The sequence below is a fragment of the Corylus avellana genome, chromosome ca8 (assembly GCF_901000735.1).
Source record: "Corylus avellana chromosome ca8, CavTom2PMs-1.0".
In the NCBI taxonomy this organism is placed as follows: domain Eukaryota; kingdom Viridiplantae; phylum Streptophyta; class Magnoliopsida; order Fagales; family Betulaceae; genus Corylus; species Corylus avellana.
This window is the reverse complement of record NC_081548.1, coordinates 832,436-857,972: the sequence shown is the minus strand read 5'-3', so window position 1 is coordinate 857,972 and position 25,537 is coordinate 832,436. Positions and strand designations below refer to the sequence as shown.

The window sequence follows — 25,537 nt, the reverse complement described above, 5'->3', positions numbered from 1 at the left end:
TGCTTTCAAAAATAAGATGAAAAGCAGTCCATTTGGCTAAAATATGTGCACGAAAATTGACATTATGAGATACTTTCAAAGCAATACTAAGTTTATATATATGGAGTTGGGTCATGGGTGGTTCAAGGTTCTGTATCTATTTTTTATAAAGCATGTGATTCTCACGTTTATTTTGGACACATGTAAAGTTAATAGACTGAGTTAAAAGAAATTAATTCGAACCCAATTTAAAAAAAAAAAAAAAAAAAAAAACTTTATCTTTCATATTTTATTTAATAGTTTTTATCTTCTTAAAAAAAAAGAAAAAAGAAAGAAATAAAAAAAGGAAGATTCGGGATCACACTTGTTTTACTGGTTTTTATCTTGGTTTTGGAATTCAATGGGCCTGCAGAATTGTTTTTTGACAAGATAGTTTTCGTGTGGTGCCCAACTTTGTATACAAGTTGATTGAATTGATGTATTCTCAATTTGTTGATTATCTCTATCTAACCTTTATCTCTTTATTTATTTTTTCTTTATCTCCCATAATGATGTTTCTTTGTTTACTGTCAAGAATGGCGTCTAGAAATATGAATGTCACTATTTTCTTTATTTTTTATTTTTATTTTCCTTTTAAAATTCTTTGTTTTGTGTTACGTGCAGCTGCAGTCATTGATCTCTTGGCTATTTTTATTCATGTCACCATCATAGATTCATGACTTCTCAAAAGGCTATTTTCATCATGCATGTCACCATATTTCTAGAAATTAGCATACTTCCTGTTTACGGACGGAACCAGAAATTTTAGTCTACGAGCCAAATTATAAAAAATAAAAATAAAAATTGAGAGAAAAAAACGTAATTTTCCGTTCAGTTATACTTTTAAGGTTTACATTTCTCACAGAATATCACGTCATATCCAATAATTTTGCGACATGTTTATATATTGCGATCACCGTATCGATGACACATCATTAATTTAGAGAGTCAATCTAATATTATCTAATTTGGGTACTTTTCTTATTAAATAAATAAATAAATAATATCTGATATTGGGACAAGAAAAAAAAGGACAGAAAAAGTGGATAAGAACGTAGAACTAATTAGTTGAACCAAACAATACCTAGCTAGTATGGTAATTAATAATTACAAGTGCAATTAAATACACTAATAAATATTTATAAGATACTTTTGTGAGCAAAATAGTTGGGAGTGCCAATGATTAAGCAGTGGCCTAAGCAATGAGGTGTCTTTTGGTGACAGGTCAGATCCAACTAACCATTGGAATCCAACGTTTCCAACGACAATTGGTATCTATTCGTATAACTTCAATCATATATATATATGGATGATTGTGATACAGATTCATTTGAAATCTTTATGTATTGAAAAACAGGAGGATCCAGCTGGAAATAAATGATTTTCAAATAAGGCTGCTAATTTAAGTAATGGTCATCCTTAGTCTAGGCATCGATTTTCAACATCAACTTAGCATATTAATTGGCCAATATTCCATTTTTAATTATTTCACCTATATAAAAAAACTAGCAATATTATTAGAGCAAGAAACCATCTGTAATTAATGTTCAAGGGAATTGGGTTAGAGAAAGAGGAAGAAATTCATATCTATAAAAGAATATATACCATATATTCTAATAGAAAATACTTGTATATTTTAAAAATCGTATGTATTTTAAACACACCTCAATTTAAAAAAACATTGATTTAAACATGATGGTTTATTTGTACTACAAAGTCCCTAGCTGTCAAAAGGATGCTTGGAGCCGAAACAAAGAAAGATTACATTGGTTTTAAGTACATGTGGAGGAAACCCATGAGAGTTGAGCTTTTGGCTCCGGTGGGAATGGAGCAGAAGCAGCATTAGATTACAATTTAGATTGGATTCTTAGCATAAACATTCTCTCTCTCTCTCTCTCTCTCTCTCTCTCTCTATATATATATATATATATTAGGGAAGCAGTGAAGCTAGGGTAAAAAGGAGACAGCTCATTTTGGGTTTGATGTTTTGATAATAAAGCATGAATGAGTAGATTTGGTGAGCAAGCTACAGAAGGTGTTCTCACAAGGCACGTAAATAGCATGAAAAGTTTTCAATGGAAGGGACAGAAAGAAGAGGTCTTTGATTCAATTAGAGCACTCAATACTCATTAATCCTCGGGGCAATAAACTTCTTAGGACTTCGTTAAAGCTGTGATGACACACGGCTAACAATTTGAAATACTTGAATCAATCATCATGCATGTCTGTCTGTTGTTGGAGCCCGCACATGCATGCTGCTTTTTACTTTTTTCTTTTTTCAACTATTGTGCCTAGAGGTCTCAATTTCTCTTCCCAATTGAGTATATATAGGTCGTGTTTAAGACATTAATAAAAGGGTCAAACCCTTTAATCTTAACTCGTTAATTTTGTGTTAAATTTGCAAAATGTGTCAAAAATTACAGTGCCTAATGCTATGGATTGCGTTCAAAATAAACTTCCCGAGCAAGAAACCCCTCTCAATATTTGTGAAAATGAATATTTACACATCTCAATATAATAGTTCTTGAATCCCCTAATAAAATTCCAACGGGAGACCCCAAATATTCTATGTACAATTGGAATTTTATTTACACATCTCAACAGTCTTTCTGTTTTTTCCTTTTCTTTTTGTTCTAATAACAAGTTTCCCATCCCATACAACCAATGACTTGTGTCACAACAATTGCAGTTGCAGAAGACTGCATTCATACCTTGCTTCCTCTATTATAAATGTAAGCTTTTGCAAAGCACAAGTAAGCGGCCAGTTCTATTACACTAAGTCCGGCAAGAAACCAATAAAAGTAATCAAGATGTGCCCGATTCAGATTATTGGCAAACCAACTATCTCCACCATCCCCACCAGTTGCTTTCTCAATGACAGAGACAAGGAAGCTGCTTAGAAAACTCCCCACGCCAAAAATGCTCATGTAGAGGCTGAGACCCACACTCCTCAATTCGTTTGGGACCTGATCATAGAAAAACTCTTGCAGACCAACCACGGTGAAAACATCAGCAATCCCACGCAAGATGTATTGAGGAACCAACCACCATATGCTCATTGGGACAGTCAGTTTTGGCAAATCAACTAATCCATATTCTTGAGCAGTTTTGAGCCTCTTCATCTCAACTAGAGCTGCAATGGCCATGGAAATAGCAGATAGAAGCATCCCAATTCCAATTCTCTGCAGCATTGTGATACCAGAGGGTTTCCTGCTGAAAGCTCTTGCTATGGGCACAAAAATGCGGTCATATATGGGAATAAAGACGACAATGGTAAGGCTGACAAAGGATTGAAGAGCAGCGGCCGGTACATCAAAGCCCGACACAATTGTTCTGTCCATGGTAGCCCCTTGCTTGGTGAAGAAAGTCAAGGGCTGGGTAAACACAATAGCATACACCAAGCTTATCACCCATATTGGGATAAGCCTAAGAACTGCTTTTGCTTCATCAACCTCGCTAATGTTACACACCTTCCCATCTTCCTTAGAACCATCTGGTGCAAGCAACGCTTTGTTGAGGAACCTACCATATCAGAAAATCAAAATCACTATTAGAGATGAGTTTTGATGTAAACAACCAATTAAAAAGTTGTTTGACAAGTTAGCTGTCATTGGTTTATCCACACGAAGAGCGAAAGTTCTCCAACAACTATGAATCCCGTAAGGTGGTCTGAGTTTAGTTAGTAATATTAATGGAGGTTCCTTTAGTGTCATAATAAGAAGTTAACCTCAAAGAGTTAGGCTGAGTCGCCCCTTGGCTTGCATTAAACTATCACAGAAAGTTCATATAGGTTTGAATTCTACCATTAGCCCCTTTGGGGGCCACCCCAATTGGATGGTGAGAGACTGCCATAAGTCTGCCAGAGTCCCCTAATAGTTAGGAATCATAGCAAGCTAGCGTGATTAGTTTAAGTAAACAATATACCACGGATTGCTCAGCATCATGACCAAAACTTCTTTCAAAAATGAAGCATCTCAAAACTGCATGATAGTGCAAAGGAACAAATAAAATAATGGTAAATGATGCCCTGGCAGCATATAGTAATTCAAATCATTGGAAAAATTGTTCATATGTCAAAAGAATGTGAACCAAAAAAAAAAAAAAAAAAAAAAGCTTGGCTCACTACAAATACACAGGAGGTGGACTCATATTAGATGCCACGAGTAAAAATAAAATAAAAGAAAAGTTTGAGTAGTATTTATGAAAAAAGAAGAAGAAGGAATTAGTGTGATAACCCGCTCATAATTACCTAATAAGAATATTAATGATAGACTTAAGTAAGTAGATTTTCTGTTCCATTTAAAATTGATTTATATATTTAGGACACATGGACTAAAAATGAATTTTATTTTGGAGTTCGATAAAATAAAGAGCAAACTAAGGGTTGTCCAAAATTTTCATTATTGGACAGCTTAGAGCTTAGCATCTAGTCGAGTTTAGGGACTTTAAATGGGTGAGAGAGTGGGGAGGAGAGTTGTTCTAAAAATAAAATTATGAATGGTTTCAAGTGAAGGGGCACTTTTTCCATGTGTTGACATCCAGGTAAGTAAACACTTTAAAACTCCCGAAAATGATATAAATATTCTTCTTATTAACCTAATGATTTTGAAATAAATGCTAGGAAATTTTCTAACGGATGCATGTATTTTAAAAGTCACAATTAATGACACGATTTACACTATGATCACGGACGCCTGAGTTTCGCACCCTCTTAATTTACCCAATTTGGGGGCGTGACAATTAAGGACATTGTGAATCCTATGAGAGAAAAAATGTATAATTCTTGATATATAACAAATTCTACATTGAATCTAACATGCATGTACCTTTTATATTTCTGTTTTTTAATCAAGAAAACTATGCTGACAGTTATTTATCTTACTTGAATTCTTCTGAGCTCCGGTGAGGCAAGGTTCCATGAGCTTCCTCTTCAATAGCTATGGCTGAAGGGGTGGTTCTCCAATTCCTTACTGCAGCAACAAACACCTGACCAATTCTCATAAATGGGCTTTTCTCTTCCCCTTGGATGCTATACCGGTAGGTCCTAGTTCCAAGCAAGAAAATAGCTAGTGCAGCCACCATCATTATACAAGGGATTCCAAAACCAAGACCCCAACTAAGGTTATCTTGTATATAGGTCAAGATTAAAAGTGATGCTAAGCCACCTACACACATACCAAAATACCACCAGTTGAAGAACGAGCTTTTGGCTTTGCACTCTTCTGGATCTTGCCCATCAAATTGATCTGCTCCAAAAGCCTGAACACAAGGCTTATGCCCCCCTTGCCCAAGTGCTACTAGGTATAGAGAGAAGAAGAATAAGATTACTTGGGGTTGAGGTGGAGAACATGTAACAAATTTACTGGTGTCTTGGCAGTCAGATGATCTGAGATAAGGAAACATTGACGACAGAGTCAACAAGCCAAGTCCCTGTGATTCATCCTTAGAAGTCAAACACGGTTAAAGTTTAAAAACAAAACCCTGAAAGACACTGGGATCAGTATCTTCCTCTAAGAATTCCACCATGGAGTTCTTAAAATGCTAACAATCATTTTTAATCACATAATTAGGATTCTGTTAGCATAGCATTTAGAGAGAAACAATAAATTAAGGATCTGTAAATACTGAAATAACAAAATCCTAAACAGTTAATTAAAACACTTCAAAATTACGAGGAAAATGGTTGGGGTCCTATAACTTTTACTTTAACCCCTTACAAAGTGACGTGGCAGTTTATTAGTTTAAATCCAATAGTAAGTAGAACTTATTAGACCCTGGTATCTAATAAGTTTTTCTACTTACCTTCTTTTATTGATTTTGTTGTGGCATAGCCACATTAGTCACAAACAATAAAATTTAATTGTTTAGAGCATCTCTAGCAATACTAGCTAAAACAGCTAGTGAAAAAGTGTAAATTTCTAATTTAGAAACTGCTTTTTCTATACACATTCCAACAGATTCTCTATTCTATTATATTTTAATTAAATAATATTTTTCAATTTTTTTTTTTTTTTTTTCTATTATTTTGATAAACATCACTGTTTTCTTCCTCTCTTGAATTCGAAATGTTTTGAAATACCCCAATCACTGATACAAAATAGAAGTACCCTAATTTGTTTTCCAAATTACTTGGACACCCATTTATATATTTCGTCGCTTTCCCAGCCACGATCATCTACGGATTACCGAAGCCCAAGGTTTTTAAAAAACTCCACCCATCGTTTTTTTGAGAGGTGATTTTTCTTTTTCACAATTTCATTACTGTTGACCCTACCTAGGGTTTCAACTTTCAATAGCAAAACAATGCTGCTCCTGGACAAGTAATCTGTGTAGCCAAACTGAATTCTTCTTCTACCTCCTTCAACACACGATTATTGGCTTCCCCTCATGCCGCTCCACCACTTGGTGGCTCCTTCCACGCCTAGCACAACACCAAATCACCTCGGACACCCCACAGCACACAGCCCACCACATGGTTTTGAGCACAACCCCACCACCGGCACAACACACGATCCACTTCGCACGACAGCACCCCCATACAGACACCATCAACTTTCTATTGTTTTTTTTTTTTTTTTAATTTTTTTTTATGGGTTTAAAGAAAAAAATGATAGGAGAAAAAGGAAAATTAGGAAATCAAATGGACCTAATACCGAATGATAGGGACCGAATGAAGGAAAAAAAAAAAAAAAAAAGGGATAAATTGGGTCAACCTCCAATTAGCCACTTTTGGGAAAACAACCTCCAATTAACTTAGGCAAAATTATATTTTTTCCTCTCACAATGGCGATATGGCATCAACGCTGAATTTATAGAATAAAGCATGACTTATTTAAGTAAGAAAGATTTAGCTTACTAGGGAATATCCTATTTAGGAGAAAAAAAAAAAAAAAAAATCAAAATAAGCTGATACAACTTATTAAGAAAATAGAACTCTGGGATTTCCTAACAACAGGACTCAAATTAGAAACCAGTAAAAAGAACACAGATAGAAGCAAAGCTAACTGAATTTTTTTAATCAATAATAATAATAATAAAGAAAAGTGAAAATTCAAATCAACCCATGCAAAAGATTAATGTCCCAATAAAAATAAAAATAGCAAGAGACGGACCAGGATGTAGATGAGAGAAGCGACGACAATGGTGCGATAGCGGCCGAGAAAGGAGTCGGCCACGAACGCACCCAGAAGCGTAAGCAACGACGCCGTTCCGTCCCACACGTTCACGTTCTGGGCGGCGGTGGCCGTTGACTGGCCCAGCGGCCCAGTCAAGTACGTTATGAGGTTGGCGCTGATCCCATGGTACGCGAACCTCTCCGCTATTTCAACACCTGAAACGCACAGTCTAACAATCAAATTCAAAAAAATTCCTCGTTTGCGTTGATCAATCGTTAGTACGATGATTTTGTTGAGTTGGATTGGGTGCGAATGTTACCAATAATTAAGGATGCAGATCTCCAGGCGCCGGAGTTGGATCGGAAGACCGGACGGCCTTTGTAGTCAACGGCACCATCGACGGCGTCTAATAGCAGCGGAGTTTGCACGGTCGAAGTCACGGACATTTCTTAGTTTCAGAGTTTGAGGGCGATACTGGTCGTTGAGTTGGCGGGTTGGTTAATTGCCTTGATGGAGTTACAGTTTCACGACTTTTAGTTTTATATCACTTTCAATTCAACATTGCCCATTATCTGTCAATGTTTTTTTTTTTTTTTTTTTAATGCAAAATCAATTCAGCTTCTTCCACTTAGACTCCTTTTGTTTCAATTAAAAATGTTTTTAAAAAACATATATTTTTAATTTTTAAAGCTTTTTTCTAAATAAATAATTTTTTTTTTTTTAAAAAAAAAAAAACTATTTTTCGACTTTTGACTCATGACTGACCGCGAAAAACGTTGGCGTACTAAACAAATGATTTACGAAATTTAAAAACATAAGTTATTTTTCAAAACTACAGAAACGTTTTTAGTCAAAATAAAAATTATTTTCGGTAACGCCAAACACCAAAAATTATAGAAAAGATTTTACGTTTAAATAAATAGAGCCTTTATTACAAATAAATTTTATTTTAATATGCCACAATTTTAATAGGTAACATTTCGTAGTGTTTCGAACTTTCAATGTAACAAAATTGTTAAAATTATGTAATTTGAAAATTTACAATTTCTTTAAAATCGTAGAAAATCTTAATCTACTCAAAAGACTCTCATTGCCATTTGCCAAAGACAAACCAAATGATATTATATTATATACTAAGAAACACTACTCATAAAAGCATGTTTGGTAAATCATTTCTTTTTATTTCTCCGAGAAAAGTAAACATCGTTTCTTCTTAATTTGCTTCACTACTTTTATTTTTTTTTTCACAAAAAAAATTAAAACTCATTCTATTTTTATATCAAATCAATCAATATCTTCCTCTCAAAGCCCTTTGCCTAACGCACCATTGTTTGCAAGCATAAAAAATTAGTAGCTTTGCTATGATTGGGGCTGCCCGGGTCTGCCCGCACCTGCTGCTTGCACTTTTTCTTTTACGTGGTGTGACGAAAGAAGGCATAAAAACTCTTAAACGCAGCTTCTTGCAGGTCCCAAAAAGAGGGCAATTTTTGTCTACTCGACAAGTAAAGCCACACTTTTTCAGTGTAGACCATAACCAGATTTTTGCCTAATAAGGAAGCTTTCCTCTGCTTGGCTGAGATCACTGTACTCCTTAACTACAATTGACTTCCTCCCAGTAAGGGCTCTCTCATTCGTAGGATCTTGTTGGACCCACCTCTGCAAACCCTCCATTTTTTCTCTAGCTTGAACCACGTGGTCTGGCAGTACAGAGAATCTCTCCTACTCAGTTTTCTCAGCTCTACATATGCTCTTTGACTTTGTCCTCTGAGGTTATCCGAATTATCCACAATTCTAGCTAGCAGCCAATTAGAGGGAATCCTTATTCGGCTATGATGGCTATCCGAATTATCCACAATTCTAGCTAGCAGCCAATAAGAGGGAATCCTTATTCACAAGAATCGGGTTTATTTTGTAGGAAAGGACAAACAAATGGCTGTAAGAATTAGTTACTTAGCCTAACTTGTGTCACAACAATAGCAGTTCCAGAGGACTGCCTTCATACCTTGCTTCCTCTATTATAAATGTAAGCTTTTGCAAAGTACAAGTAAGCCGCCAGCTCTATTACACTAAGTCCAGCAAGTAACCAATAAAAGTAATCAAGATGTGCCCGATTCAGATTATTGGCAAACCAACTATCCCCACCATCCCCACTAGTCACTTTCTCAATGGCAGAGACAAGGAAGCTGCTTAGAAAACTCCCCACGCCAAAAATGCTCAGGTAGAGGCTGAGACCCACACTCCTCAATTCGTTTGGGACCTGATCATAGAAAAACTCTTGCAGACCAACCATGGTGAAAACATCAGCAATCCCAAACAAGATGTATTGAGGAACCAACCACCATATGCTCATTGGGACTGTCTGTTTTGGCAAATCAACTAACCCATATTCTTGAGCAGTTTTGAGCCTCACCATCTCAACTAGAGCTGCAATGGCCATGGAAATAGCAGATAGAAGCATTCCAATTCCAATTCTCTGCAGCATTGTGATGCCAGAGGGTTTCTTGCTGAAAGCTCTTGCTATGGGGACAAAAATGCGGTCATATATGGGAATAAAGAGAACAATGGCAAGGCTGATAAAGGATTGAAGAGCAGCGGCCGGTACGTCAAAGCCCGCAACAATTGTTTTGTTCATTGTAGCTCCTTGCTTGGTGAAGAAAGTCGAGGGCTGGGCAAACACAATAGCATACACCAAGCTTGTCACCCATATTGGGATAAGCCTAAGAACTGCCTTTGCTTCTTCAACTGCGCTGATGCTACACACCTTCCCATCTTCCTTAGAACCATCTGGTGTAAGCAACGCTTTGTTGAGGAACCTACCATATCAGAGAACCAAAATCACTACTAGAGATGAGTTTGATGGAAACAAACAATTAAAAAGTTGTTTTGGCAAGTTAGCTGTCATCGGTTTATCCACACGAAGAGCGGGAGTTCTCCAATAGTTATGAATCCAGTAAGGTGGTCTGAATTATTTAGTAATATTAATAGAAATTCCTTAGTGTCATAATAAAGAGTTAACCTCAAAGAGTTAGGCTGAGTGGCCCCTTGGCTTGCATCAAACCATCACATAAAGGTCATATGGGTTTGAATTCTGCCATTAGCCCCTTTGGGGGCCACCCCAATTGTATGGTGGGAGACTGCCACAAGGATGCCAAAGTCCCCTAATAGTTAGGAATCATAACAAGCTAGCATGATTAGTTTAAGCAAATGATATAGCATGGAATGCTCAGCATCCTGACCATAACTTCTTTTCAATAATGAAGCGTCTCAAAACTGCATGATAGTGCAAAGCAGCAAATAAAATAATGGTAAATGATCCCCTCGCAGGATATAGTAATTCAAATCATTGGAAAATTTGTTTATATGTCAAAAGAATGTAAAGCTAAAAAAAAAAAAAGCTTGTTTCACTACAAATACACAGGAGATGGACTCATAGTCTCATACTAGACGCCATGAGTAAAAATAAAATAAAATAATAGTTTGAGTAGTTATTTATGAGGAAAAGGAATTAGTGTCATAAGCACGCTCATAATTACCCAATAAGAATATTAATGATAGACTTAAGTAAGTAGATTTTCTGTTCCATGTAGAATTGATTTATAAATTTAGGACACATGGACTAAAAATGAATTTTATTTTGGAGCTGGATAAAATAAAGAGGAAACTAAGGGTTGTCCAAAGATTTCATTATTGGACACTAAGCATCTAGTAGAGTTTAGGGACTTCAAATGGGAGGGAGTGGGGAGGAGAGTTGTTCTAAAAATAAAATTCTAGTCAGTGTAGTTTAAGAACTTTTCTAAACAAAGCTGTGATAAATTGTACGGTTCAAGTGAATGGGCACTTTTTCCACGTGTTGACATCCAGGCAAGTAAACACTTTAAAAATCCCGACAATGATATAAATATTCTTTTTATTAAACTAATGATTTTGAAGTAAATGTTCGAAAATTTTCTAACTGATGCATGTATTTTAAAAGTCACAATTAATGACACGATTTACACTATGATCATGGATGCCCAAGTTTCGCACCCTCTTAAGTTACCCAATTTGGGGGCGTAACAATTAAGGACATTGTGAATCCTATGAGAGAAAAACATGTATAACTCTTGATATATAAAAAATTCTACATTGAATTTAACATACATGTTGGGATTGTTCTGTGCTTGAGGAGTTGCTCTGTTTTTGAGCTGTGGTTTTAATTAAAATTCTTATTCATCGGAGAAAAAAAAAAAAAAAAAAAAACATGCATGTACCTTTTATATTTCTGGTTTTTAATCAATAAAACTATGCTGAAAGTTATTTGTCTTACTTGAATTCTTCTGAGCACCGGTGAGGCAAGGTTCCACGAGCTTCCTCTTCAATAGCTATGGCTGAGGGGGTGGTTCTCCAATTCCTTACTGCAGCAACAAACACCCGACCAATTCTCACAAACGGGCTTTTCTCCTCCCCTTGGATGCCATACCGGTAAGTCCTAGTTCCAAGTAAGAAAATAGCTAGTGCAGCCACCATCGTGATACAAGGAATTCCAAAACCAAGACCCCAACTAAGGTTATCTTGTATGTAGGTCAAGATTAAAAGTGATGCTAAGCCACCTGCACATATACCAAAATACCACCAGTTGAAGAATGAGCTTTTGGCTTTGCACTCTTCTGGATCTTGCCCATTAAATTGATCTGCTCCAAAAGCTTGAACACAAGGCTTATGCCCCCCTTGCCCAAGTGCTACTAGGTATAGAGAGAAGAAGAATAAGATTACTTGAGCTTGAGGAGGAGAACATGGAATAAATTTACTGGTGTCTTGGCAGTCAGATGAGCTGAGATAAGGAAACATTGACGACACAGTCAACAAGCCAAGTCCCTGTGATTCATCCATAGCAGTCGAACACAGTTAAAGTTTAAAACAAAACCCTGAAAGTCACTGGGATCAGTATCTTCCAAATTTCCTAAAGGAATTCCACCATGGAGTTCTTAAAATGGTAAAAATCATTTTTAATCACATAATTAGGATTCCGTTAGCATAGAATTTAGAGAGATACAATAAATTAAGGATATGTGAATACTGAAATAACAAAATCCTAAACATTTAATTAAAACACTTCAAAATTACAAAAAAAAAATTGTTGGGGTCTTATAACTTTTACTTTAACTCCTTATAAACTGACATGGCAGTCTATCAGTTTAAATCCAATAGTAGATAGAACTCATTAGACTTTAGTATCTAGTAAGTTTTTCTACTTACCTTCTTTCAATGATTTTGTTGTGGCATAGCCACGTTAGTTACAAACAATCAAATTCAATTGTATAGAGCATCTCTCGCATGCTAGCTAAAATAGCTAGTGAGAAAGTGTAAATTTCTATTTTAGGTATTGCTTATTCTATACAAACTCCAACAAATTCTTTATCATATTTTGTATTAATTAAATATTATTTTTCAAAGTTCTTTTCCATTATTTTCATAAAAACCACTGTTTTCTTCCTCTCTCGCCTTCGAAATGTTTTGAAATACCCCAATCACTGATACAAAGTCGTTGAAATGTTCCGAAGTACCCTAATTTGTTTTCCAAATTAATTGGACACCTGTTTATATATTTTGTCACTTTCCCAGCCGCGATCATTTACGGATTACCGAAGCCCGAGGTTTTCAACAAACTCTACCACAATCTCAACCAACCCACCAGCCATCTTTTTCTGAGAGCTAATATTTCTTTTTCACAATTTCATTACTGTTGACCCTACCTAGGGTTTCAACTTTCAACAGCAAAACAATGCTGCTCCTGGACAAGTAATCTGTGTAGCCAAACTGACTTCTTCTTCTTCCTCCTTCAACGCACGATTATTGGCTTCCCCTCATACCGCTCCACCACTTGCAACTCCTTTCACGCCCAGCACACAACACCGAACCACCTCGACGCCCCACTACACACAGCCCACCACATGGTTTTGAGCACAACCCCACCGCCGGCACAATACACGATCCATTTCACACTACAGCACCCCCATACAAACACCATCAACTTTCTATTGTTATTATTATTATTATTATGGGTTTAAAGAAAAAAATGATAGGAGAAAAAGGAAATTAGGAAATCAAATGGCCCTAACACCAAATGATAGGAACTGATTGAAAATTAGAAAAAAAGAAAGGGATAAATTGGATCAACCTCCAATTAGTTACTTCGAGAAAACAACCTCCAATTACCGTGGGAAAAATTATGTTATTTCCTCTCTCAATGGCCATATGGCATCAACACCGAATTTATAGAATAAAGCATGACTTATTTAAGTAAGAAAGATTTAGCTTACTAGGGAATATCCTATTTAGGGGAAAAATAAAAAAAAAAATCAATAATCAAAATAAGCTGATACAACTTATTAAGAAAATAAAACTCTGGGATTTCCTAACAACAGGACTCAAATTAGAAACCAGTAAAAAGAACACAGATAGAAGCAAAGCTAACTGAATTTTTTTAATCAATAATAATAATAAAGAAAAGTGAAAATTCATATTAATCCATGCAAAAGATTAATGTCCCAATAAAAATACAAATAAAAATAGCAAGAGACGAACCAGGATGTAGATGAGAGAAGCGACGACAATGGTGCGATAGCGGCCGAGAAAGGAGTCGGCCACGAACGCACCCAGAAGCGTAAGCAACGACGCCGTTCCGTCCCACACGTTCACGTTCTGGGCGGCGGTGGCCGTTGACTGGCCCAGCGGCCCAGTCAAGTACGTTATGAGGTTGGCGCCGATCCCATGGTACGCGAACCTCTCCGCTATTTCAACACCTGAAACGCACACGTATCTAACAATCAAATTCAAAAAATTTCCTCATTTGCTTTTACCAATCGTTAGTACGATGATTTTGTTGGGTTGGATTGGGTGCGAATGTTACCAATGATTAAGGATGCAGATCTCCAGCCGCCGGAGTTGGATCGGAAGACCGGACGGCCTTTGTAGTCAACGGCACCATCGACGGCGTCTAATAGCAGCGGAGTTTGCATGGTCGCAGTCATGGACATTTCTTAGTTTCTGACGTTCGCCGCCGCCCTGGCTTTCAGTTTGAGGCGATACTGGTCGGTGAGTTGGTCAAATCCTTGGTGGAGTTTCACTTTCACGACTTTTATGTCTATTTCAATTCAACATTGCCCATTATCTGTCAATGATTTTTTTCAGTGTAGACCATAACCAGATTTTTGCCTAAGGAAGCTTTCCTCTGCTTGGTTGAGATCACTGTACTCCTTAACTAAAACTGACTTTCTCCCAGTGAGGGCTCTCATTCGTAGGATCTTGTTGGACCCAGCTCTGCAAACCCTCCATTTTTTCTCTAGCTTGAACCACGTGGTCTGGCAGTACAGAGAATCTCTCCTATTCAGTTTTCTCAGCTCTACATATGCTCTTTGACTTTGTCCTCTGAGGCTATCCGAATTATCCACCATTCTAGCTAGCAGCCAATAAGAGGGAATCCTTATTCACAATAATCGGGTTTATTTTGTAGGAAAGGACAAACAAATGGCTGTAAGAATTAGTTACTTAGCCTAACTTGTGTCACAACAATTGCAGTTCCAGAGGACTGCCTTCATACCTTGCTTCCTCTATTATAAATGTATGCTTTTGCAAAGTACAAGTAAGCGGCCAGCTCTATTACGCTAACTCCAGCAAGTAACCAATAAAAGTAATCAAGATGTGCCCGATTCAGATTATTAGCAAACCAATTATCTCCACTATTCCCACCAGTTGCTTTCTCAATGGCAGAGACAAGGAAGCTGCTTAGAAAACTACCCACGCCAAAGATGCTTAGGTAGAGGCTAAGACCCACACTCCTCAATTCGTTTGGGACCTGATCATAGAAGAACTCTTGCAGACCAACCATAGTGAAAACATCAGCAATCCCAAACAAGACGTATTGAGGAACCAACCACCATATGCTCATTGGGACTGTCAGTTTTGGCAAATCAACTAACCCATATTCTTGAGCGGTTTTGAGCCTCATCATCTCAATTAGAGCTGCAATGGCCATGGAAATAGCAGATAGAAGCATCCCAGTTCCAATTCTCTGAAGCATTGTGATGCCAGAGGGTTTCCTAGTGAAAGCTCTTGCTATGGGGACGAAAATGCGGTCATATATGGGAATAAAGATAATAATGGCAAGGCTGATGAAGGATTGAAGAGCAGCGGCCGGTACGTCAAAGCCTGGCACAATTGTTCTATCCATGGTAGCCCCTTGCTTGGTGAAGAAAGTCGAGGGCTGGGCAAACACAATAGCATACACCAAGCTTGTCACCCATATTGGGATAAGCCTAAAAACTGCTTTTGCTTCTTCAACTTCGCTGATGCTACACACCTTCCCATCTTCCTTAGAACCATCTGGTGTAAGCAATGCCTTGTTGAGGAACCTACAATATCAGATAATCAAAATCACTATTACAGATGAGTTTGATGTAAACAAACAATTAAAAAGTTGTTTTGGCAAGTTAGCTGTCATCGGTTTATCCACACGAAGAGCGAGAGTTCTCCGATAGTTATGAATCCAGTATGGTGGCCTAAGTTATTTAGTTAGTAATATTAATGGAAGTTCCTTTAGTGTCATAATAAGAAGTTAACCTCAAAGAGTTAGGCTGAGTCGCCCCTTGGCTTGCATTAAACCATCACAGAAAGTTCATATAGGTTTGAATTCTACCGTTAGCCCCCTTTGGGAGCCACCCCAATTGCATGGTGAGAGACTGCCACAAGGATGCCAGAGTCCCCTAATAGTTAGGAATCATAGCAAGCTAGCGTGATTAGTTTAAGTAAATGATATAGCATGGATTGCTCAGCATCATGACCATAACTTCTTTTCAATAATGAAGCATCTCAAAACTGCATGATAGTGCAAAGCAGCACATAAAATACTGGTAAATGATACCCTCGCAGCATATAGTAATTCAAATCATTGGAAAAATTGTTCATATGTCAAAAGAATGTAAACCAAAAAAAAAAAAAAAAAAAAGCTTGGTTCACTACAAATACACGGGAGGTGGACTCATATTAGATGCCAAGAGTAAAAATAAAATAAAATAAAAGTTTGAGTAGTATTTATGAAAAAAAAGGAATTAGTGTGATATTGCTCATAATTACCCAATAAGAATATTAATGATAGACTTAAGTAAGTAGATTTTCTGTTCTATTTAGAATTGATTTATAAATTTAGGACACATGGATTAAAAATGAATTTTATTTTGGAGTTGGATAAAATACAGAGGAAACTAAGGGTTTTCCAAAAATTTCATTATTGGACAGCTTAGAGCATAGCATCTAGTCGAGTTTAGGGACTTTAATTGGGTGCGAGAGTGGGGAGGAGAGTTGATCTAAAAATAAAATTATGGACGGTTTCAAGTGAAGGGGCACTTTTTCCATGTGTTCACATCCAGGTAAGTAAACACTTTAAAACTCCTGAAAATGATATAAATATTCTTTTTTATTAAACTAATGATTTTGAAATAAATTTTCGGAAAGTATCTAACAGATGCATGTATTTTAAAAGACACAATTAATGACACGATTTACACTATGATCATGGACGCTTGAGCTTCGCACCATCTTAATTTACCCAATTTAGGGGCGTAAAAATTAAGGACATTGTGAATCCTATGAGAAAAAAAATGTATAACAAATTCTACTTGGAATCTAACATGCATATACCTTTTGTATTTCTGTTTTTTAATCAAGAAAACAATGCTGAAAGTTATTTGTCTTACTTGAATTCTTTCGAGCTCCGGTGAGTCAAGGTTCCACGAGCTTCCTCTTCAATAGCTATGGCTGAAGGGGTGGTTCTCCAATTCCTTACTGCAGCAACAAACACCCGACCAATTCTCATAAACGGGCTTCTCTCCTCCCCTTGGATGCTATACCGGTAAGTCCTAGTTCCAAGCAAGAAAACAGCTAGTGCAGCCACCATCATGATACAAGGGATTCCAAAACCAAGACCCCAACTAAGGTTATCTTGTATATAGGTCAAGATTAAAAGTGATGCTAAGCCACCTGCACATATACCAAAATACCACCAGTTGAAGAACGAGCTTTTGGCTTTGCACTCTTCTGGATCTTGCCCATCAAATTGATCTGCTCCAAAAGCCTGAACACAAGGCTTATGCCCCCCTTGCCCAAGTGCTACTAGGTATAGAGAGAAGAAGAATAAGATTACTTGGGGTTGAGGAGGAGAACATGTAATAAATTTACTGGTGTCTTGGCAGTCAGATGAGCTGAGATAAGGAAACATTGACGACAGAGTCAATAAGCCAAGTCCCTGTCATTCATCCTTAGCAGTCAAACACGGTTAAAGTTTCAAATCAAAACCTTGAAACACACTGGGATCAGTATCTTCCAACTTTTCTAGAGGAATTCCACCATGGAGTTCTTAAAATGCTAACAATCATTTTAGTCACATAATTAGGATTCCGTTAGCATAGATTTAGCTTACTAGGAAATAGCCTATTTTGGAGGAAAAAAATCAAAATAAGCTAATAAAACTCTGGGATTTCCCTAACAACAGGACTCAAATTAGAAACCAGTAATAAGAACAGAGATACAAGCAAAGCTAACTGAATTTTTTTTAATCAATAATCATAATAATAAAGAAAAGTGAAAATACAAATTAACCCATGCAAAAGATTAATGTCCCAATAAAAATAAAAATAAAAATAGTAAGAGACGGACCAGGATGTAGATGAGAGAAGCGACGACAATGGTGCGATAGCGGCCGAGAAAGGAGTCGGCCACGAAAGCACCCAGAAGCGCAAGCAACGACGCCGTTCCGTCCCATGCGTTCACGTTCTGGGCCGCGGTGGCCGTTGACTGGCCCAGCGGCCCAGTCAAGTACGTTATGAGGTTGGAGCAGATCCCGTCGTACGCGAACCTCTCCGCCACTTCCACACCTAAAAATCAAATTCAAAAATTTTCCCCGTTTGCTTATATTAATCGTTAGTACGACGATTTTGTTGGGTTGGATTGGGTGCGAGTGTTACCTATGATTAAAGATGCTGAACTCCAGCCGCCGGAGTTGGATCGGAGGACCGGACGGCCTTTGTAATCAACGGCACCATCGACGGCGTCTAATAGCAGCGGAGTTTGGACGGTCGCAGTCTCGGACATTTCTAGTTTCCAACGCTTGCCCCTCCTGACTTTCAGTTTGAGGGCGATACTGGTCGGTGAGTTGGTTGGTTGGTTAAGTGGCCTTGCCGCCTTGATTTATTTATTTATTTTTAAATGCAAAATCAATTTAGCTCCTTTTGTGTTTATGAAAAAATAAATATTTTTAATTAAATTATTTTTTATAAAAAAAAAAAATCCTGAAAAATATTTTTTAGCGTTGAAAAATGGTTTGCAAAATTTAAAAACGAAAACCATTTTTCAAAACTAGAGAACAATTTTTTGTCGAACTAAAAATACTTTTGGTCACGCTAAACACCAAAAATTATAAAAAAAAATAATTTTCAAGAAATTTTTTCCTCCAAAAAGACAGCCTTATTAATTACAAATAACTTCCATTTTTTTTACTAAGAGAAGAGGAAGAGTAGTAGTTCGGGATCATGATGGGTGGAGTTATTGTCTCTATTTTAATATGATAGAAGTTCCTAATAGTGTTCTTTTCCCATTTAACTACAGCACAAAAAATAACTTAGATCCTAATTAGAGAAACTTTAGATCAAGATCCTCAAATTAAGAAATTTACGTCGTTTCTTTACATTGAAATACTTGAACTTATTACAGTTGAGAATTTCGTATATTTTTATTAGGTTTTTATTCTCTATGTTGTTTGATTTTTTGAAGAAAAAGTCTATAAAAGTGAGAAGAAAAAAAGAAAAAATAAAACTCCTTGGAGGAAAATTCTTTCTAACGGCCCTTTATCTGTCAGTTTTCTCAGCTGTACACATGTTCTTTGTCCTCTGAGGATGTCCTAATTATCCACAACAGGAAATCCTTATTCACAAGAATCAGGCTTATTTAGTAAGAAAGGACAAACAAATGGCTGTAAGAAATAGTTTTTTTTTTTGTTCTGTTAACAAGTTTCCCATCCCATACACCACTGACTTGTGTCACAACAATTGCAGTTGCAGAGGACTGAACTCATACCTTGCTTCCTCGATTGTAAATGTAAGCTTTTGCAAAATACAAGTAAGCAGCCAGTTCTATTACACTAAGTCCAGCAAGCAGCCAATAAAAGTAATCAAGATGTGCCCGATTCAGATTGTTGGCAAACCAACTATCTCCACCATCCCTACCAGTTGCTTTCTCAATGGCAGAGATAAGGAAGCTGCTTAGAAAACTTCCCACGCCAAAGATGCTTAGGTAGAGGCTAAGACCCACACTCCTCAATTCGTTTGGGACCTGATCATAGAAGAACTCTTGCAAACCAACCATTGTGAAAACATCAGCAATCCCAAACAAGACATATTGAGGAACCAACCACCATATGCTCATTGGGACTGTCTGTTTTGGCAAATCAACTAACCCATATTCTTGAACAGTTTTGAGCCTCATCATCTCAACTAGAGCTGCAATGGCCATGGATATAGCAGATAGAAGCATCCCAGTTCCAATTCTCTGCAGCATTGTGATGCCAGAGGGTTTCTTACTGAAAGCTCTTGCTATGGGCACAAAAATGCGGTCATATATGGGAATAAAGACAACAATGGCAAGGCTAATAAAGGATTGAAGAGCAGCGGCCGGTACGTCAAAGCCTGGCACAATTGTTCTCTCCATTGTAGCTCCTTGCTTGGTGAAGAAAGTCGAGGACTGGGCAAACACAATAGCATACACCAAGCTTGTCATCCATATTGGGATAAGCATAAGAATTGCTTTTGCTTCTTCAACCTCGCTGATGCTACACACCTTCCCATCTTCCTTAGAACCGTCTGGTGTAAGCAACGCTTTGTTGAGGAACCTACCAAATCAGAGAATTAAAATCACTATTAGAGATGAGTTTTGATGTAAACAAGCAATTATAAAGTTGTTTTGGCAAGTTAGCTGACGCAGCACTGGTTGGAAATGCACACTGACAGTAAAAGAAATCTCACACGCTCAAAGACACCAAGCTATGGAGTCTCGCCAAAGCAGATAAAGAGCTCTCATCTCAATGAGATATAATAATTTTGAATACTTTCAGTGATTAATCATCCATAATGTTACATCACCGTATATAATCCCGCCAACTTATTAGACAAAACACACTAGGCGTAAACAATGAAAACAGAGTAATCGTGAACAGAATAAAGACTCAAAGAATAAAACCTGTGATAACATAAGACTATCATCACCAACAGACTTCTTGTGGTATCACAGCGCATCACTAACAGACCTCATACTGCTTAATCGTGAACTTGATGGCTTGGAGATGGTAATCCGAACTCTTGTTGACAAGACACACTAACTTATTCAACTGTTGGTAGTTTGGCTGAAACACTACTGGTTATGTAACACCAACTCTGTCATTAGCTGTCATTGGTTTACCCACATGAAGAGCAAGAGTTCTCCAATACTTACAAATCTAGTAGGGTGATCTGAGTTATTTAGTTAGTAATATTAATGGAAGTTTCTTTTGTATCATAATAAGGAGTCCACCTCAAAGAGTTAGGCTGAGTGGCCTTGGCTTGCATTAAACCATCACAGAAAGTGCATATAGGTTTGAATTCTACGGTTCGCCCCTTTGGGGGCCACCCCAATTGCATGGTGCCCATGAGAAATGGGAGACTGCTACAAGGATGCCAGAGTACCCTAATAGTTAGGAATCTCAGCAAGCTAGCATGATTAGTTTAAGCAAATGATATAGCATGGATTGCTCAACATCCTGACCATAACTTCTTCTCAATAATGAAGCATCTCAAAACTGCATGACAGTGAAAAGGAGCAAATAAAATAATGGTAAATAATGCCCTTACAGCATATAGTAATGCAAATAGTTGGAAGAATAAATCCAAAATTGTTCATATTTCAAAAGAATGTCAACAAAAACAAAAGCATGCTTCACTACAAATACACAGGAGCTGGACTCATATTAGATGCCATGAGTAAAAATAAATCCAAAATTGTCCATATCGCATGTACCTTTTATGTTTATGTTCTTTAATCAATAAAACAATGCTGAAAGTTATTTGTCTTACTTGAATTCTTCTGAGTTATGGTGCGGCAGGGTTCCCCGAGCTTCCTCTTCAATAGCTATTGCTGAAGGAGTGGTTCTCCGATTCTTAACTGCAGCAACAAACACCCGACCAATTCTCACAAACGGGCTTTCCTCCTCCCCTTGGATGCTATACCGATAAGTCCTAGTTCCAAGCAAGAAAATAAATAGTGCAACCACCATCGTGACACAAGGGATTCCAAAACCAAGACCCCAACTAAGGTTGTCTTGTATATAGTTCAAGAATGAAAGTGATACTAAGCCACCTGCACACATACAAAAATACCACCAGTTGAAGAATGAGCTTTTGGCTTTGCACTCTTCTGGATCTTGCCCATCAAATTGATCTGCTCCAAAAGCTTGAACACAAGGCTTATGCCCCCCTTGCCCAAGTGCTACTAGGTACAGAGAGAAGAAGAATAAGATTACTTGGGCTTGAGGCGGAGAACATGGAATAAGTTTACTGGTGTCTTTGCAGCCAGATGAGCTGATAGAAGGAAACATTGACGACAGAGTCAACAAGCCAAGTCCCTGTGATTCAAACACGGTTAAAGTTTAAAAACAAAACCCTGAGGGATCAGCATCTTCCAAATTTCCTAGAGTAATTTCACCATGGAGTTCTTAAAATGCTAACAATCACATAATTAGGATTCTGTCAGCATACAACTTAGAGAGAGATAATAAATGAAGGATCTGTAAATACTTAAATAACAAAATCCTAAACATTTATTTAAAACACTTCAAAATTACAAGGAAAAGTCTTGAGGTCCTACAACTTTTACTTCAACCCATTACAAACTGACAGTTCATTGGTTCAAATCCAATAATTGGTAGAACATATTAGAAACCATTAACTCTAGTATCTAATAAGTTTTTCTACTCACCTTCCTTTATTGATTTTGTCTCCGGTCAATAACAATCAAATTTAATTGTTTAGTTGGTGACATAATAAGCGTAGAACTTGTCAACCATACACTCTCAGTGAAATGATTAAGCAAAAAATGACTTTTCAATTTAATTAGTTAGTTATCAGTTCACTAATTATGGTAAGTTTATCAAGGATTGTACTTCAAATATTTTCCTTAAATATGGTAAGGATTTCTAATGTAGTAAGCCAATTTGTAAGGGACTCATAATAAAAATTCTAGTACCTAAAAACACTCGAATTAGAAACCAGTGAAATGAACAGAGATAGAAACAAGCTAACCAAATTTTATTATAAATAGTAATAACAACAAAGGGAAAAGTCAAAAATTCCAATTAAACGCTGTAAAAAATTAATGTCCCAATAATTAAAAATAATAATAATAATAGCAAGAGACGGACCAGAATGTAGATGAGAGAAGCGACGACGATGGTGCGATAGCGGCCGAGAAAGGAGTCGGCCACGAACGCGCCCAGAAGCGGAAGCAAAGACGCCGTTCCGGACCAGACGTTCACGTTCTGGGCCGCGGTGGCCGTTGACTCGCCCAGCGGCCCAGTCAAGTACGTTATGAGGTTGGAAGCGATCCCGTAGTACGCGAACCTCTCCGCCACTTCCACACCTGAAACGCACACGTGTCAAACAATCAAATTAAAAAAAAAAAAAAAAAATTCCTCGTTTGCTTTTATTAATTATTAGTGCGACGATTTTGTTGAGTTGGATCGGGTGCGAGTGCTACCTATGATGAAGGATGCAGATCTCCAGCGGCCGGAGCTGGATCGAAGGACCAGACGGCCTTTGTAGTCAACGGCACCATCGACGGTTTCCAACAGCAGCGGAGTTTGGACGGCCGTAGACACGGACATTTCTTTAGTTTCCAACGTTTGCCCCTTGCTTCGAACGTTCAGTTTGACGGCGATACTGGCCGCGAGTTGGTTGGTGGCGGCTGGGTTTCACTGTTCACGACTTGCATGTCAATTTCAATTGAACCTTTGCTCAGATCATGTCCACAAAAGGAGAGCTCTAAAGGATTTAATTCTTTTTTTCTTTTTCTTTTTGTTTTTATGAGTTTGTTTGGGTTTGCCATTTTTTTCTATTGTACTAAACTGAATTCATTATTGCGAATATTGAATAGAAAAAAGAGTTGAGATTATAATTGAGTTGTTTGAACAATATAAAATATAAGGTAAAGTTTACATACCCCTCAAATTATCACCCAATTAAGTTGTTTGAACAATATAAAATGTAAGATAAAGTCTACATACCCCTCAAACTACCACTCAATTAATAATACCTCTAAACTTTCAATTGTAAGAGATTGTCATAATTGAAAGTTTGGGGAATCCTTAAAAAAAAAAAAAAAAAAAGTTTGGAGGATATTGTCAATTAGATGGTAGTTTGAAGAGTATGTAGACTTTCTCCTAAAATAAAATAATAAAAAATAATATATTACAAAAATAATAATAATAATAATTTGGGGGTGGCCCACCGCCCATATATATTTTTTAATTTTTTTAATTTTCTTGATTTTTAAAATTTTTATTTAATGTTTTTTATTAGTTTAGTTGAAATTTTTTTGAATAAAATTGAAAAAATTTTGAGTTGAGTTAAGTGTTAGTAGTGTCAAATCAACTAAAAAATAGAAAAAAGTTGAGAAGAATTAGAAAGAATTATCTTCCCAAATATGTATATATTTTTTTATTTTTTGGGTTAAATATTTTTTTTGCCTCTTGTGATTTAACAACTTTATTTTTTGCCTTCTAAGAATTAGTTTTTATCGCAAGAGGTACTTTGAGTTTACATAAAAATAAAAATGGTACCTCCGTTTAAATTTCGTTCAAAATTTGACAAAAAATTACGTCAGCACCATTAAAAAATCAACACGTGTCCATGTATTAATTAAAAATACAAAATAAAAAATTTTAAAATTATAAATATTATAAATTGAAAAAAAAAATTAAAAAAAATTCAGGGTAAAGGCGAGCCACCCCTTTGGACAACATGGGGATGGGGGTGGCTCTAAGTTTGGCATGTAATATTGTAATATTCAATGCCAATAAGCCACTGTCATCTTATGGGTGCAACTTTGGCAAATTTTCTATTCGGTTTGATGACTCCCTTGTATATTTGAATGCGTAACTTATAAGATGTCTATTCCGGTGGCCTACTAGTAATTACAAAAATACCAGTTTTTTTTTCTTTCTAATAAATTGAGTTGGATAAATTGTTCTTATCGAGGATGGTAGAGTTTTACCAAATTAGCTCATCATATATCAATCAGCGAGAGAAGTGCTCAAATTAGAGAGTAATTCTCACCACTATCTCATTCAGTCATTCTGGTAACGTAAAAGGGCATGTTAGGGACGTGCTATGAATACTATAGTGTGTCATATCATGTCGTTTACGCTACTTAAATGCAAAAGAAATCAATCATTTCTAAATGGTTGTCATAGGGAAATTGGCATCGGAATCACAAATCACTGTTTTTTTACATGTTCACATAAGAAATGAGTGAAGATTCGAACTAGTGACTTCTATTTTATAAAGAGTGGTCTCCAGCCAATTGAGCTATCCCTTGGAGACCACAAATCACTTTTAAAACGGCAAAAATTGCATTTTGTGTTTGACAATTAAAAAATTCTGCTGTCCCATATTTATTTTTTTACTAATTATGTCAAAGTAGCACGAAAGTGGATAGTGTATTAATTAGGGGTGCAAAGGCGGTTACGGTTAGCGGTTAGTGGCAATAACCGCTAACCGTAACCGCCTTAGCGGTTAGTAGATTTCACTAACCGCAACCGCTAACCGCTTAACGGTTAGCGGTTAGCGGTTAACCGCCGGTTAGCGGTTAGTGAAATAGATAACCGCCCGCTAACCGCTTTTTTAAAATTGGGCTTTTTTTTGGGCTTTTTGGGCTTTCTTTAAGGCTTTTTGGGCTTATTTTTTTGGGCTTTTTTTTACCCTCATTTTTTTTTCTTGTATTTTTAATATCTTCTTGGGCCCAATTGCTATAAAAAGAGCCCATATTGAAAAATCAAAAATATTTGACCCAAAATTTACATTTACTTGTACTTTAAAAAAAATTTCTTAAATATTAAATCATAACCGGTTAACTTTTTTTAAAAAAAAAAAAAAAATTCAACACAACATACAAAAAAAAGTTCAGATTTCAGACAACTGTCACAACATATAAAAAAATATATAAAAAAAGTTCAACACAAAGCATATAAAATAAGTTCAAAAAATGGTTAAATTTCTTTTTCTAAAAAATGTTCAAAAAATACATTAATACTTCAATTGTGATTATAAGTAACACATTGTTGAATCTAATGT

The 25,537-nt window shown here is 36.6% G+C and overlaps 2 protein-coding genes across 2 annotated transcripts; both read right to left on the bottom strand.

Annotated features, from left to right (window-relative positions):
* Window positions 1–2,464: 2,464 nt before the first annotated feature.
* Window positions 2,465–14,252, bottom strand: LOC132189190 (uncharacterized). The gene is made up of 8 exons (XM_059603788.1): window positions 14,023–14,252; window positions 13,698–13,915; window positions 11,440–11,987; window positions 9,147–9,946; window positions 7,453–7,533; window positions 7,131–7,348; window positions 4,901–5,448; window positions 2,465–3,540 (listed from the first exon to the last, which is right to left on the bottom strand). Exons 1-8 carry the CDS (start codon window positions 14,147–14,149, stop codon window positions 2,724–2,726), a joined length of 3,357 nt encoding a protein of 1,118 aa, XP_059459771.1. The 5' UTR covers window positions 14,150–14,252; the 3' UTR covers window positions 2,465–2,723.
* A 26-nt stretch (window positions 14,253–14,278) lies between these two features.
* Window positions 14,279–23,265, bottom strand: LOC132189191 (uncharacterized). Its single transcript, XM_059603789.1, has 8 exons — window positions 22,944–23,265; window positions 22,609–22,826; window positions 21,266–21,813; window positions 19,244–20,049; window positions 18,131–18,217; window positions 17,823–18,040; window positions 16,865–17,412; window positions 14,279–15,523 (listed from the first exon to the last, which is right to left on the bottom strand). The coding sequence occupies exons 1-8, from the start codon at window positions 23,068–23,070 to the stop codon at window positions 14,707–14,709; spliced, it is 3,369 nt and encodes a 1,122-aa protein (XP_059459772.1). The 5' UTR covers window positions 23,071–23,265; the 3' UTR covers window positions 14,279–14,706.
* Between the last annotated feature and the right edge of the window lie 2,272 nt (window positions 23,266–25,537).